This window comes from Myiozetetes cayanensis, unplaced genomic scaffold (genome assembly GCF_022539395.1).
Source record: "Myiozetetes cayanensis isolate MyiCay16 unplaced genomic scaffold, myiCay2020 scf27, whole genome shotgun sequence".
NCBI classification, from domain to species: domain Eukaryota; kingdom Metazoa; phylum Chordata; class Aves; order Passeriformes; family Tyrannidae; genus Myiozetetes; species Myiozetetes cayanensis.
In genome coordinates this window covers 1,535,578-1,550,821 of record NW_026087488.1, presented here as the reverse complement: position 1 = coordinate 1,550,821, position 15,244 = coordinate 1,535,578, and the positions used below count along the sequence as shown (strand labels likewise).

General features: G+C 49.8%; 1 protein-coding gene across 6 annotated transcripts in view; it reads right to left on the bottom strand.

The window, feature by feature from the left end:
* The window catches only part of ACACA (acetyl-CoA carboxylase alpha), a 107,325-nt gene that overhangs the window by 23,625 nt on the left and 68,456 nt on the right, over positions 1-15,244 (bottom strand). For all 6 annotated transcript variants that reach the window (XM_050321988.1, XM_050321991.1, XM_050321993.1 and 3 more), the window contains 4 exons: positions 12,954-13,223; positions 12,345-12,442; positions 11,669-11,789; positions 11,142-11,252 (listed from right to left, as the gene is read on the bottom strand). In XM_050321988.1, coding sequence (XP_050177945.1) covers positions 11,142-11,252; positions 11,669-11,789; positions 12,345-12,442; positions 12,954-13,223 — 600 coding nt within the window. The remainder of the gene's footprint in view (positions 1-11,141; positions 11,253-11,668; positions 11,790-12,344; positions 12,443-12,953; positions 13,224-15,244) is intronic.

The window sequence follows — 15,244 nt, the reverse complement described above, 5'->3', positions numbered from 1 at the left end:
CTTATGGACACTGATCCCTAGTGATCAGAATGAACAGTGATCCCTAGGAAACAGAGGGAAGGGTTACATTGGATACTGGGAAGGAATTCTTCCCTGGGAGGGTGGGCAGGCCCTGGCACAGGTTGCCCAGAGAAGCTGTGGCTGCCCCTGGATCCCTGGGAGTGTCCAAGGCCAGGTTGGAGCAACCTGGTCTGGTGGAAGGTGGCCCTGCCCAGGGCAGGGGGGGTGAAATCACATCTTTAGGATTCCACCCAACCCAAACCATACTGGGATTCTACAATCCCCAAGGGGAATGATACAGGTGGGGACACTGAGGCAGGGGGCAGTTTTACCCCTTGCCCTTCCCCAGGCAGCAACAGAACCAACACATCTGAGACCAGCTCAGCTCAAACTCCAAACTGCTCCAAGACAACTGGTAGGGTGCTTTTTTGTGGAAAAACCCCAGACTGGCACAGCAAAGACAAAGGCCCAGCAGCTCCTTTGAGAGGCTGGCCAGAGCAAGGCTGTGGCTCCTCATTCTCTCGCTCAGCTCCATCTCCAATCTGAGCTCTTTTCTCATTCTCCTGCTGTCTCTTCCCATTTGCCCTCTCCCTGACTGATACACTGATCTCTCGGTCACTCGGCTTTCTGCTCCACTGACTCCATATTACTAATAACACCTCTGCCACGGCCAGTTTACCTCATGAAGGCAGGAGCACATCATTACAAAATAAACTCATAACTTTGACATTCTGGCAAATACACGCCGTTTGTTATTTTTATGGGTTGAGTCTTTCTAACAGACAGAGGACATTACACACCTGCTTCATTTGGATCTTAAAAAACCCCTCGAACACACACACACACACAGACAGCCTGGCCTCCCCCACCAAACACCCAGCACTGCTCATTTTGGAGAGAGAAGAGCAGGCAGATGCCACTCAAGGTTTATGTGCAGAATAAACCGAGGCACAGAAGTTACACAGCTAGTCCCAAAAATATAGAATAAAAGGTAAGCACAGTGGTTTAGCTCAGGGAGGCTCCTGGGTCTCCCTTCTGAGCTCAAACAGCTTCATCTTCCTCTAACAAAATCAGTGCCATGCAAAGCCATGATAGAAAAGACAGCAGCACAGATTTAGGTTCAAGGATAAGAAAAGCCCAAGCCTCCAGATGCCAGGCACAAGCCTAGCTAACTGCTTTCCACAGAGGAAAATAAAAATAAAGAGGGTTTAAACTCCCCCTCTCTGAACTAATGCAAACGTATGTACATGCAAAATGGGCCTCTGCTACTGCTTATCTGGAGACACTGCAGACAGCTCAGGTTTAGCACTGCTGACAGGCAATGAAACAGCCTAATATACGCCTGCTCTGGCCCTTAAATCCCTTTTTGGAGATCAAGATAAATATGCAGCTCCTTCTCCCGAGTGCTGCAGCCATTCCAGAGGAGTGCAGGGCTGTGCACGAGAAATCCCCCTGCACGCCCAGCCAGGATTTACCTGTCAGGGCTGGCAGCAGAGGCAGCAGGGCCCCAGCTCCAGGTGAAGGTGGTGCTGAGGAGTGTCTGGGACATGGATGTGCACAGGTGAGCCCTGGGCAGGTGCTCAGAAGGAGCAGGGAAAGGGGGGCACAGGGGAGCTCCAAATCAGCCCCCACCTCAGCACAGCCCAAAGGCAGAACGAGCTGCTCCATCCCCAGGGCAGGCACTGGGCACTCAGGGGAGTCAAGAGAATCACAGAATGCCAGAATGGTCTGGGTGGGAAGGGACCTTAAAGATCATCTCGTTCCAACTCCCTGGTCATGGGCAGGAACTATCCCAGGTTGCTCCAACCTGGCCTTGGACACTTCCAGGGATGGGGCAGCCACAGCTTCTCTGGACAACCTGTACCAGGGCCTGCCCACCCTCCCAGAGAAGAATTCCTTCCTAACATCCCACCTAACCCTCTGGCAGTGGGAAGCCATTTCCCTTGTCCTGGCACTCCAGGCTCTTGCAGAAAGCCATCCCAGAGACAGCCAGACTGGCCCTGGGAAACCGAGCGCGATCGCTCATCCCTCAGCTCTGCATCCCCACTCCAACCTCACAGGGCTCCATCTCTAAAGCCTGACAAGTAATTCAATCTCCAATTAACAACCTCAAACGGTGCAATGCATATTGCTGTGCAAATGTTTCCACAAGGAAGTATCCAAGAGTACAAGGGAACCTGCTGGAGACATCCTGAGCTGAGGCTCCTGAAGACAGAACTTCCAAGAGCAGGAAAGCAGCCTTTCCAGCCTCCAAAATATGATTCTCAATGGTTTTATAGGCATGTCATGTGAACATGAGTAATTTTCTAGCACTCCAACCCATCCTGACCAGCTGCTTTCTCCTTTGAGAACCTGAGCTGCCGGTGAGTTGGGACATTCCCTGCAAAGCTGGGCTGGGTTGGCTCATCTGTTCCATCCAAGATGAAGGATCTAAAAAAATTACAGCAGAGGGGCTTGAATGGGAATCATTATGCAACATAAGTGCTGTTATTATTCCGAGCATATCGTGTGTTTATATCAAATATAAGTGCCAGATTTTTAGCTGAATAATTTCAATAATTGCAATTCCCATCCCACAATTTATATCATCTGCCAGAAACCCGAAGCAGAAGAGGCACATGCACGTCCTATAAATAGCCTATTTTTCATAACCAGGCAGAAATGATGGGAATGAATATCTCATCAGAAAAAAACGCAGGAACACAATGTAGGGACTTCAAACCTGACTGCTATTACAGTGCAGTCAAAGCCTCGCCAGATCTCAGCGCTCGGCTCTTCCCCCACACGGATCGTGGCGTTGGAGGGGAAAGCAGCAGGAGCAGGGAAGAGGAGAGCCAGGCTGAGCTGGGATGCTCCAGCACAGACCCCTTCCCCAGCCCAGCCCCTCTGCAAGGCAGTGGGAGCACAGACAGCTCCTCTCTGCCTGGAGACTCACGGCCCTTCCCGCATTCCTAATCCAGGAATCCGTGCGGTCCCTGCACCTCTAATTTACGAGCGTTCGGTGGGGGACCCTTCTGACTGGGGAACAGATTGGCTCGGTCTAATGCTTGGAGATTATTAAAGTCAGAGCTATACTCCACTATCAAGTCTACAGATCTTTTATTTAGAAGATATGGTGCTCTAAATGCACAAAGAGCTCCCTGTCACCTTCACATTAAAGCCCCTAGTGCCTGGTAAATGGAATTATATAGCTGTCATCTCCTTTCCCCAAAGTTTTAAGAGTACAATGGGCTCATTTTTTCCCACTCCATCCCAGCTTCAGAACTAAGAGACCTACTTTGTATTGATTTAGAGTCTCGGAAATAAATAAACCTGCTTCACCAATGTGATTCACAAGAAATTCATGATACACTATTGCATGATATATTTCGAGCTGTGGCTCTGGCTCTTTTTTCCTTTTGGTGAGTGATGGGGGAGGTGGGAGGTGGGGGGAGCTGACAGCCTGATGGTTATTGGGGATGGCTCCTGACTGCAAATCCAGAGGCAGGTCCTGCTGGTGGAGTCTTTCCCTGCTTTAATTTGGTGAGATCCGAGGGGGAAGGGCAAAAAGCAATTGCACTTCACCTCGGAGGGAGCAGGGGAGGAGACATCCAGGTGGACATGGAATTGCAGCTCCTTTCTGCTGCCTGGAGATGCCAAGGCTCCTCACAGACACAGAGGGAGCAGGGCTCACAACTGGTCACAGGCAGGGGAAACCCTCTCTGTTTGCAGCTGGCAGCACCACACATCAGTGGTAGGGAGGTTTGTCCATCTCGTGCTAAGTGATGAGGATTTTGGAAAAAAATTCTGAATCGCAACAGAAAATCCAGTTTTGCAATCTTAAGATCTGAACTAGTGTAAGACAGGCTCCAGATGATTGCTTCTGACCTCTGAAACATGTGTTGCAGATATTAGAAATAAAAATTAAATTTGGGAAGAAAAGTCAGTTGGGAAATTAAAAAAACCAAACAACTTTTCATTGGACCCAGAAAATTCCAAATGGGAAATTCACCCAAACTGATACTTTTTTTTTAACTGAAGAGTTCCAGTTTCAGTGAACTGGCATTTTCAAATGAAAAATGCCTTGTCAAACCCCTCCTGCCCCGCTCTCCTCTCCTGGCGTAGGGAGACGGTGTGTTTTGCTCAAGGTCACTCCATCAGTCAGTGGTAAATCAAAAGGACTCAATATACTTTGCAAACTAAAATTACAGCCCCTATTCTACATGGTGCAAACACCCATAAATCCCACCTGTCTCAGTCAGGGGTTCCCTAATCTAGACATGAACCCCATAAACAATATTAATGGGTGTCTCCAACTTAAGAGATCTTGGTCATTCCCTTGGCCACCTCCTGGACCCCAACTGAACCCTGTTATTCAGAGACCCCCAGGGGACAGGCTGCAGTGCAGGGACCTCTTTCACCAGGACAGTGAAACTCTGTTCACCTTTCAGTGTGGGTTTAGGCTTAATTGTGGGAAATGTGACAATTCTCCAGCGTTGCTCCCATCGTTCCCATCATACATCCAGAATTCCAGGTAATTTCTCCACATCCACTGTAGAAAAAACTCCCAGGCAGGGCACCCCCAACATCCCCCTGGTGACACCCCAAGAGGGGTGGTCAGGACCAGTTATTCTGGGATATGTTTGAAAAGTTCAGCTCCAATGGAACATTAGGGAACAGTAACAACATACCCTACAGGATCACCAGGATCTGGGATATAGTCTTGGGATACAGCAATAAATATATATATATGTACAGGGTTTAGAATACACCAGAGTTTCCCTGGGAAGAGAAGACTTGGACAGGCAGAATGGGGGCCAGGATGCTCAGCTCCTCCCTAGCAGGAATAAAACACACACAGCCCCCCTCCACACAGATAAACTGATCAAGATCTGCATTAAAAACGATAGAAGGAGGGAGAATAAAAAAAGTCAACAGAAATCTATTAGACTTTCTTCCCTAAGCAAACACCAAGGGACTGATAATGCCATGCCTGGAACGTAAATTGTCTCTAATGGGAACAATACACAAATATCACCACTTAAAGAAAGGCAATTAAAAAGAGAAGGCAGAAATGGAGGGTGGTGGTTGTTTGTTTGTCTTAAGTCCAGGCATGCACCCTGCTCACATCCATCCTCCTCACATCCATTGCTCTCCACAGAGCAAGGACCTTTGTGTCACCAGGAGTGTCCCCAGCCAGACTCCCCAGCAGCTGAAGCCTCTCACTGGCAGGAAAAGAAAGGAATTCTGCTCTCCTCCTACTGCCAAATATTGCTGAATTGAGATTTATCAGTCTGAGAGAACGGGGGTTTGGGCTGAGAGCACTGGGATTGTTCAGCCTGGAGAAGAGAAGCTTCAGGGTGACCTAATTGTGGCCTTCCAGTGCCTGAAGGAGCCTACAAGAAAGATGGAGAGAGACTATTTACAAAGGCATGGACAAGGGGGAGTGGCTTCTCACTGCCAGAGGGCAGGGTTAGATGGGATATTGGGAAGGAATTCTTCCCTGGGAGGGTGGGCAGGCCCTGGCACAGGCTGTCCAGAGAAGCTGTGGCTGCCCCATCCCTGGAGTGTCCAAGGCCAGGTTGGAGCAACCTGGGCTAGTGGGAGGTGTCCCTGCCCATGGCAGGGGGCAGAACAAGATGAGATGATATTTAAGGTCACTTCCAACCCAAACCATCCTATGATTCCATGGTCTTACAATGTCTCTGGACCTTCACCAGGGACACCCCCAACAGCACCTCAGTCCCACATCAGTTCTGGGAGCTGGAGAAACCAACCTCCACCCCTAAAAGCACCCTTGTTCTCACCACATCATCTGCCACAGCCACCCAAGGCAGAGCTGAGGGGCCCCTCCTGCCTCCCCCACCAGAGCCAAGAGTGGGGTAACCTTGGGGAGCTCCAGGAGAGGAACAGACTGAGGGTTGAGTCTGTTGAGTGCCAGTTTGTGGGTGACATTTCCTGCCCCTCTTTGATCAGGGTTCTCCAGCACCCTGCACCCATAAGTGTCTCCCTAATAGTCTTGCTGTGCCACAACAGAAAGATTCATATCATGCATTAATAATTATAATGCTTCTTTGAATGACAGGGCTGGCACTTGCTGTTCTAACTCACATGATTGCTCTCACATGATTGCTTTGATCTAATCCCAAGACTGGAGTCATCTTGAGCAGATACTGAACTATCCCTGCCTTGAATCTCAGAAAAAAAAGAGAGCTTTCCACAGTACAAACCCCAAACAGCATCAGTCTCGCAGGGCTTTTATTTGTTTTTGCAGATTGTGAAATTGAAGGGCAAATATTAGTGCTGGCAATCCCTCACACTGCCTGCCTGAGCCTCCAGCTGCTCACCAAGCTCCCCTGTGAGCCTCAGACCTGCCCAGACACCTCTCACCAGGCAGCCTGTTCCTCCCAAGCCCTGATCTGTTGTCTCACCCTGTTACTGAAGTCCCAGAGCACTCAAGTTCTGCAACTTCTATGAGCCACAACCTGCAACCACCAGCCTGGTTTGTGTCCATGGGTGACACTGAAGAGCCACCAGCACCAGTGAGCCAGAAGTGCCCCAAAATAAACCTGTCTCACCAAGCAGTTACAGCTGGGTATCATCACCCCCTGATCCCCTGCTCCTCCTCCTGCCAGGGGATGCTCCCACAGTTCACCTGCAATCCCACTCCACATCCACACTGGTGAAACCAGAGCAGCTGTGGCTGCCCCATCCCTGGAAGTGTCCAAGGCCAGGTTGGACAGGGCTTGGAACAACCTGGGATAGTGGAAGGTGTCCCTGGTCCTTTCCAACCCAAACCATTCCACGGGATTTTATGATTCTGTGATAAATCTTCCCAACCAGCTGATGATCCCAGTTCTGCTTTGAGAGTCAGGACTGAATTTAAAACACAAAGATGTTCTCCTCTGGCCTCATGCAAAGGGGTTTTGGGGTTTTAAATGCAGATTGTCAAAACCATCTCGCAGCAATTACAGTCTTGTTGTATCAACAAGTCCTCGGGGACCGTCCATGCTCAGGTGATTGACGCCTGCACTGGGCTGTGCTGACATGGGATGGCCCCCATCGTGTTCATGTCTCACCAGGCACCAGCAGGGGCTGCAGCCACGAAAGGTGGGCTCGGGAAAGGTCACTGGACAAGTGCTGGGACCAGGCTGAGGAGATTCTTACACATCTACATATTAGCAGGTCACTGAGTTTGCACTGATCAGTTCATCTCATGGACACCCTTCTGCTCTCCAGAAATGTTTTCTCCCCCTAACAATAACCCCACAATCCACAGTGCCAGAAACACTGCATTGCTAATCTGGAAAACTGGGTCCTGAGCTATTCCAGGTCCAGAACAGGTTATACAAGCAGACACATCATTAAATTAAGATCATTCTGAAAGCAAAGACTTCCACAGGAAGAAATCCTGAGGATGGGGTTACCCAAAGCACACCACTGCTGGCAGGAACCTTCCAACTGATGAGCTCAAAACACATTGCAAACACAGCTGAACTGAGCTTTCAAGACCAAGCAGGGAACTTTTATGTCTTTTTGACCCATCTCAGTCAAAAATGCTTGAGATTCCAAGCTGAGCATCTACACAACAAACTACTGTGTATCCAGCCTAGAGCAGTTCCTGAAAATCTCTGCTAAACCTGGCTGCCCTTAGGAAAAGCCTGGAACATGTATCTGCAGGGAAAATGTGACTGAAAGCCACTGTTTGTTTCCATTAACACAACAGCTCAAAGATGGGATTTCTTTGCAACACAAAAGACAAGGAGGAGCAAACTGATTAAAAATAGGTCAGCAAGAGACTCGGGAACATCTTTGGGAGGACTGAGATGGAATGTAGCCCTGGAAGGCTGAACCACACAAGCCATGCAGGAATGGGGAGTGCTGGGCTCTTTGCTCTCACTTCCATTGAAAAGAAAACCCATGGAAATGAAGGTGTTGGTGCAGGGCCCAGCACGTCACCTATGAAATCACCCCGTGCTCAGGTTATGACGAGGGAAGGGAGTTGAGGGAGGAGGAAGGTTTGGGGGTGGAAAAGGAGGGAGGCAGGGGAAGTTAAAAAAAAATTTAAAAAAAAAAAAAAAAAAAAGAAAATAAAAAAAAAAGAGAAAATCTCTGCCTCAGCAAAAGTTTTCATTAAAATTTTAGACAAATGATCTCTGTGTCCTTCTCCCATGCTGCCTGGGGCTCCATGCTATTTCTATGCAAATAACAACCTCGTGGTTTATATCTTATTATTTCCACCGGAGCTGCGGCGACATGACCCGAGACGTGTGTGAGGTAGACAGCGACAGAGAGAGAGAGGGAGAGAAAGAGAGGGAAGGGAGGGAGGGAGATGGAGTGGCTGCTCGCTGAAGTGTGAAAAAATATTGTCAGGAGTGAGCAGCAAGAACAAAAAAAAAAAAAAAAAAATCAAAAAAAAAAAATTGCAGGGATAACGTGTTTATTTCAGCCCCTCTCCCCATGTGAACCGGCATCTTTTAAAATTCATTGGGCATCAGGCGATCATGCACAATCCATCTGCTTTCACTTTATCATTTGCATTTCATGCCTCCTGGCTTTTGATGTGCTGATACTTTGATGCAGTCAGGAGACGCGCATTATCATTATTTCAATTTTCAGGGGGGTCAGCGGGCTCGGCACAGGCGCGTAACACGCTCACCGAGAGGAATGAAATGTCATTTCCACCTCTCCACCCCCTGCTGAAACGCAACGGGGAGACAAAAGGGGTTCAGCTCCGGCACAGCCCCCCGAGCAGGGCACTGTCCCCACCACGCAGCACCACACCTGTCCCCAGGTCCTTGCAAACAAAGACAGCTCCATCAGAGCAGGGGGAAACCCTGCCCAGCTCTCTGCAGCTTCCTGTCACCCCTGACAGGCCATGGGGCTGGAGAATCCTCAGACCTGCCTGCCATCAGGTGTCTCCCTGGGATGTCCCTCTCCGCTCGCAGAGCAGCGACACCAGCGCAGGAACTGCTGGTATGTGAGTGCACCCCCAGAACCAAACAAACAGCAGCCCCAGCTCAAAATGATACTGCCCTGGAGCCCATCAGCTAAGTTTGAGGTCACCCTCTGGCTTTGGCAGCTGGACCTTTCCCTCTACACCTAAACCCTCGGGCTGGTTCAAATAATGATAATGAACAAGACCAGCAATGGCTCTGCTGCTGCAGAGTGTTCATCACTGTCCCCGCTCTGCTCCCTTGTACATCAGAAAGAACCCAGCACTTCAGAGGGAAAAGAAATTAAACAACTTCCCAGAAAACCCTGCCTGCTCTCAGAAGGCCCAACTGTCTCCATTTTTGTGCTGCACTTTCTCCTCTGGCAGAGAGGAGACATTTTGAAGATGTGTGTGCAAACCTCAAGACTCCAAGTAAGCTTTGTCCAGCATCCTCTAGGAAGACAGCATTTAAACATCAGCAGTGGGAAAATTGTCCCAAATCTCTAATTGGGAAGAGCTAAAGGTGGCAGTTTCCATTTATTTATCTTGGTCTCAGCCATGATCTGAGAGGATGATCTGGAGAGGATGCAATAGGTTCCTCCTACACCTTCAGGAAGGTAGAGGTTCAGAGCTGACACAAACAAATACATCTTTCCAACAAAACAGGGAGGAGGGAAAAGGACACAAGGGATTATTCAGCCCATTGAAATTCCTGGGATGGGATAAATCACTCCCAGAAAGCACCTCCTCCTGACTGTACTCACAGATGTCAGGTGCTCAACTTGGTCTATATCCTTAATTTTTAAGTGCCCAAAATTTAGTGAGGTTCATCCAGTCCTATGAAAACAAGCCCTGACTCCACGGGTAGGGAGTGCAGTTAAACCTGGAAAGAGGAGGAGACTGAACAGCCTGGCCCTGCCATCTGGGAAACTCTGCAGGGCCCCGAGCCCCAGCAAGTGACAGCTGGAACCAGGCAACTTACTGCACTTCAGCAAGCACTAAACTGACTCAATTCCTTTTTAAATGCTGGATCTTCAAATGCCTCTTCTCCCCCCATTGATGCAGGTGTGTGTGATGTGTGTAAGAGATCTAACTGAGGGTGCTGCAGCCTAGAGTTGATAGGATCAATGCTTCATTTTCTGCAGAGCCCCCTTTATTCAGGGGAATAATTCAACGAGAGCCTATTTTCCTTTTATCTCCCATTGTCAGGCAGGCACTCCTGGAAACACAGCTTGCCATGGAGCACAACCACCCCAGGTGCTGAGAGTGCCTGAGAACAAAGCTGCTCGATGGGGAAAGGGCACTCACACCACACAGCCCCAACTCCAGGGAAACAAAGCCCTCAGGGAGAGGGATGGGAGCAGAGTAGGCTGGGAGCCGTGTCTGCACCAGACAAGGAGCTGGGGGCTGTGGGATTAATGGGCTTGGGGCAGCAAGGGAGAAAATCCGCCTCTGGAGTGCCAAAAAAAAAAGAGCCACTTTAATAGTGAACCTGTTAAAGTTTTCTTTATAACAGCCCCAGTTATTCCTCCTGTCCCCACGGCCGAGATTTCCAGCAGGAAAATCACCATCCACACACTGCTCAGGCTTCAGTGCTCCCCAGAATTAGCACAGTGCTGTGGATGGCTGCAAGTTCAGGTGATTCTGGCCCACATATTTTGAAACATGGACTTCCAGACACTGGCAACAGCCCTGCTGCCTCTCTCACAGCACTCAGTGGGAAAGAGATGCTGCTGCCCAGGCTCTGGGCTCCTCCACTCCTATCATTTAACCTGTGCATACAACCTCTGTTAAAAGCTGCTTCTCCTCCTTCCCCTTCCCCTGGCTCCTGCTCAAGCCCTTAAACGTGCAGTTCTGCCCAGGGCCCTGCCAATCTCCAGCCAGGGTGCCTGGAATGGTGCCTCTGGCTGGCAGTGCCATGTTCTTGTCACGGGAAACAGGTACATGGGAGGAGGATTTGCTTTGCAAAGGGAAAGACTGCAAAGGCAGGGAAGTTTCCCAGCCCTGAGCCAGCTCTCCTCGATCAGGAGGAGCCTGAGAAGGGAGAAGCAGAAGGGCCCAAGGCAATCCAGGGTGGTGGCAGCTCCTCGAGGCTCCAGCAGAACTCACTGAAACCCAGAGTTATTGCCCAGAGAAGCTGTGGCTGCCCCATCCCTGGAGGTGTCCAAAGCCAGGCTGGACAGGGCTGGGAGCGACTTGGTCTGAGGACTGAAATGCAAAGACTTACTTTGTTGAGGGCTCCACAGCCAGTCAGGATGATGTGAGAGTTCTCCACCTGGATGGTCCTCTGGCCCAGCCGAACGATGTAAGCCCCAATCCCGATTGCCCGACACGTAACCTTAAAGAGAAAAAAACAGGAAAACTGCAGTGCCACTGACTTCTGTGTGTCCACACAGCCCCAGCCTGTCGACTCCAACATGGAGATGACACCAGGTGTGTCTGTGTGACAAGGCCATAAAATCTCCTCTCGCTGCAGGACTCCAGAATCTGTTACCTTCTAACACACAGGATCTGAACGTACTTGTATCTTATTTTTTAATAAAAAAGAGAAGCAGCAACTTTCAGACTGAGCAAACATACAGCCAAATGACTAAAGTGCTTTAAATGGAGTCTGAAAGGGACCCTATATTGGTGCCAGCAGCCCATTTCCATCAACCAGAAGGCCGATCCCAGGTGGATCTCTGGGATATCACTGCAGGATTTTTAGCTGAAACAGACAATACATTTGAAGAATAGAAAGCAGAGGGGGATTACCAGGCTGATGGTGATAACACTTTCATAGGCTAAAGATGATTCTCCAGCAATCATGCCAGATCCTCTGAGGTTCTCTACTCCAAGTCCGTCCTCCTTGCCGATAATATCCGTTATCTTGTACCTGAGGGAGACACAGACAGCCTTTGAGTCACAAGGTCCAGTGATCTGCTGAATCAGTTTGCTACGAAGAAAATGAGAACTGACTAAATATCATTAAGGTTCCAGGGAGGAATGTGCATAAAACCTGGCCAGGACCTGTGCACGGCTCATCCTGAGCACCATGGAATAACCAGCACTGCAAGAGGGAATGCCAAGGGAGAGGAATGCCTGGGAAAAGGGTTCTGAAATTCCCACAGGGCATGAGGAACAGGCTGATTATAGGAGAAAGGCAAGAGGGGTAGAGAATGCAGCCAAAGGCAAAAAAGAAGAGAACAAGAGATTACAAGAGGCTTTTACCCTTTCTTTAATTCCTTCTTCCAAGCCTCAGCCGTGACATGGGGTCAACACGGCCCTGCCCCAAACCAGGCCTCATGGAACAACCTCTAACTCGTGTTCCACACCCTGACCACACACAGCTATGGCTTTCCACAGCCCTGTATCCTAAAGAATGTCCCAGCTGAGCACAAGGACGTGCCATGCATGACCCAAGGATGAACAGGAAGCTTTTCATTCCCACCTGGACTCTCCGTTTTCCTCCACGTGCTCACAGTGAACCGAGTTCAGCGCGCTGACCTTCTTGTAGTCTTGAGGAGTCAGGTACAAGTATTTGTATCCCTGCAGGGAAAGACAGCTCATTCATCTCATTCTCACCTCCACTCCTTTCCTGATCCCCAATAACCCCTTCCAAAGCAAACTTTCACAGGAGCAGAATTTAATTCCAGAGAGTGATAAGAACATCCTCTCTCATCACTGGAGCTGCAGCTGAGGCCAGGGAAAGCTGGGAATGTTGTAGCATTTAGCACTGACTCCTTCTGGACACTACTCTGCTGCCTGGGAGATCATAAAATCATATCATAAAATGGTTTGGGTTGGAAGGGACCTTAAAGCCCATCTTGTTCCATCCCCCTGCTGTGGGCAGGGACACCTTCCACCAGACCAGGTTGCTCAAGGTCCCAGCCAACGTGGCCTGGGACACTCCCAGTGTTCCAGACCCAGCAAGAAGCAGAACTTCGGACCTGACAGCCTGGCAAATGTTACCCTCACTTCTGTTGAAAGAGGTGGCATGAAAATAAGACTCTTTTGTGGGCTGTTGCAGAGTTTCCCCTGAATTCCTGTGCCTCCTTACCTTGTACGGGTTGTCTGGGTCTTCCCAAGCCACGTGGAACATGTGCCGGATCTCCTCAGCCAAACCAATCCTGGCCCCACTGTTGGCAGCCACGTAGATCCGGGGGATGCCCTGGGCCCGGGCCAGCTCTGAGGCCCTGAGGAACAGCACGTCCTCCTGAGGCCCGAAAGAGCCGATCTTGTAGGTGATGTCATTGCCAAGGACAATGATATCCCGGCCCTCGGGGTACTCCGGGGTCTTCAGAGTCATCTTCCAGGCCACCATCCCAATCTGCAATCAAAGAGCAGAGAACAACAAGAAAATCAACGTGCATCTTGGAGATGTGGGGCAGGGGAATCACGCAGGGACTGTTCCTCTTGGACCTTTACTCCCTCGGACTTGGCACGTCTTCCTTGGGAACTCCTGGGAACAGCAGCTCTGGCACACTGCCAGGGCAGAGCACAGCTGCAAGGGCTGCATCCTTCCCTCTTTCCTTGGAGCACATCCTCCACTGCTCTCCCCCCAGCCAGGGCACTCACACTGTCCCTCCCTGTCCCCACTCAGGGGTTTATCACAGGTCCAGCAAACACTCTGCAGCGTCCCTCTCGCAGGGAGCTGTGTGTGTTCCCAGTGCCAGAATCCAGGGGTTCCTGTCCACCTGCCTAGGCTCCCAAGTAGCACCCCAGAGCCTCGTCACCCTGCCCTCAGTTAAAAAATCTTTTTATTTCATTATTATCTCAATTTTTATCCCCTGTCCTTCCTTCGGCTCTTCCCTGTTTCCTTCCCAAATGCTTGCAGCTCTTTCTTTCCAAACCCGCCCGGGGCAAGCAACGCTTTTTTTGCCGCATATTTTTTTCCTTTTCAAAAAGCACCGGATGATCTCTCCTGGCCCATCTCCTGGAGATCAGCAGCATCTGTCCCCTGCATCCCCCACCCCTCAGCTCCGGGAGCCGGCCGGCCTGGAATGCCATTAACAGATGGAAATAGCAGCGTCCCTTGAAAGCCACATGCATCACCCAGTCCCCGCTCGCCCAAGGATCATAAGCTCTGAGTACACATTCCTCAAGCCGATTGCACATCCTCTGCAATCAGGAGGGCTGAGACTCTCATTGCCGAGCCTCGGAATTCTGAGCATGATGAACCAGAGCGGGAGGGGGAGAGGGGAGAGGCAGCAGATAGATCTGTGCCATTTAATCCAAATCAAAATGGCACAACGCACAGCCGAGATCCAATCAGCACCTGCAATAAGATAGGCCATAATAGGCTCATTAAAAAAAATAAAGAGGCAGAGGAATTAATCAGAGGGTCATTGGAAGTAAAGCAGGCAGCAATCCAAAATATTACAGATCCTTCCCTTCCACCTCCCCTTCCCAGAGCTGAGAGTGCAACTTCACTGTTTCAGTTCACCTTCTCCTTGGTCTTGGTTTCCTCCACTGCTGCTCTGATCCATCAAAACAGATTAATTTGTTTACCTCTGAATATTTGCAGAATATTTACAGTTTCACCTTAGCATCCAACTGCAGGGTTTGGAACGGAGAGGTACTGCAGCAGCTTCAAAGACAGGAGCATAAATCCCTAATTTTTTGCTAAAATAGCAGTGCTGTTGCCAAATTAAAGGGAAAAGTTGTAATGCTGCAAAACAAGTGGATGCAGGTGTTGGTCTGGCCCAGAGACCAAGGGACAACCAGTCCAGAGGCTGGGAGAGGAGCATAACTGATCCCAAACATGGCCAGAGGGGTTCCTTGGACTTCTGCTCTTGGATTTTCATAGCAGACAGCAGAGGAATCAAGGTAAAAAATGGAGAAGAAAAGTAAATTTTGTCCTTCTGACCTGACTGGGCAGGAAAAGAGATGCCAAGGGCTGGAAACTGCCTCTGTTCTCACTCTCAGCTGTGGGCAAGCTTGTGATTAGAAACTGCAGGTTAAAAAATTCTGCAAACACAAAGTTCAAGGCTCCAAGATTAGCACCTAAGAAATGAGGGATGCCTAGGTGGTTGTTCCCTTACAGCCACACTCATCCCATCAGCCAGGACCACCCCAGGAGGTTCCAGCACCATCAGGAACAGAGCAACAGGAGAAACACTCAGGCTTTGGATTTGCTAAACACTTGTCACCACAGTAAACTGGAACACAGAAACACAAAGATCTGCCAGAAATCCACACAACAACCACAACAAACTGGCAGCCAAGTCCTGCTCCCACCTGGGGCAGGTGAGTGACTCACTCCAGGGCTGTGGGAACAGTGATGAAGCTCTGAGTACCCAGGGCTGGTCCCTCAGTCTGTCTCACCTACCAAGAGATTTTCCTCACTTT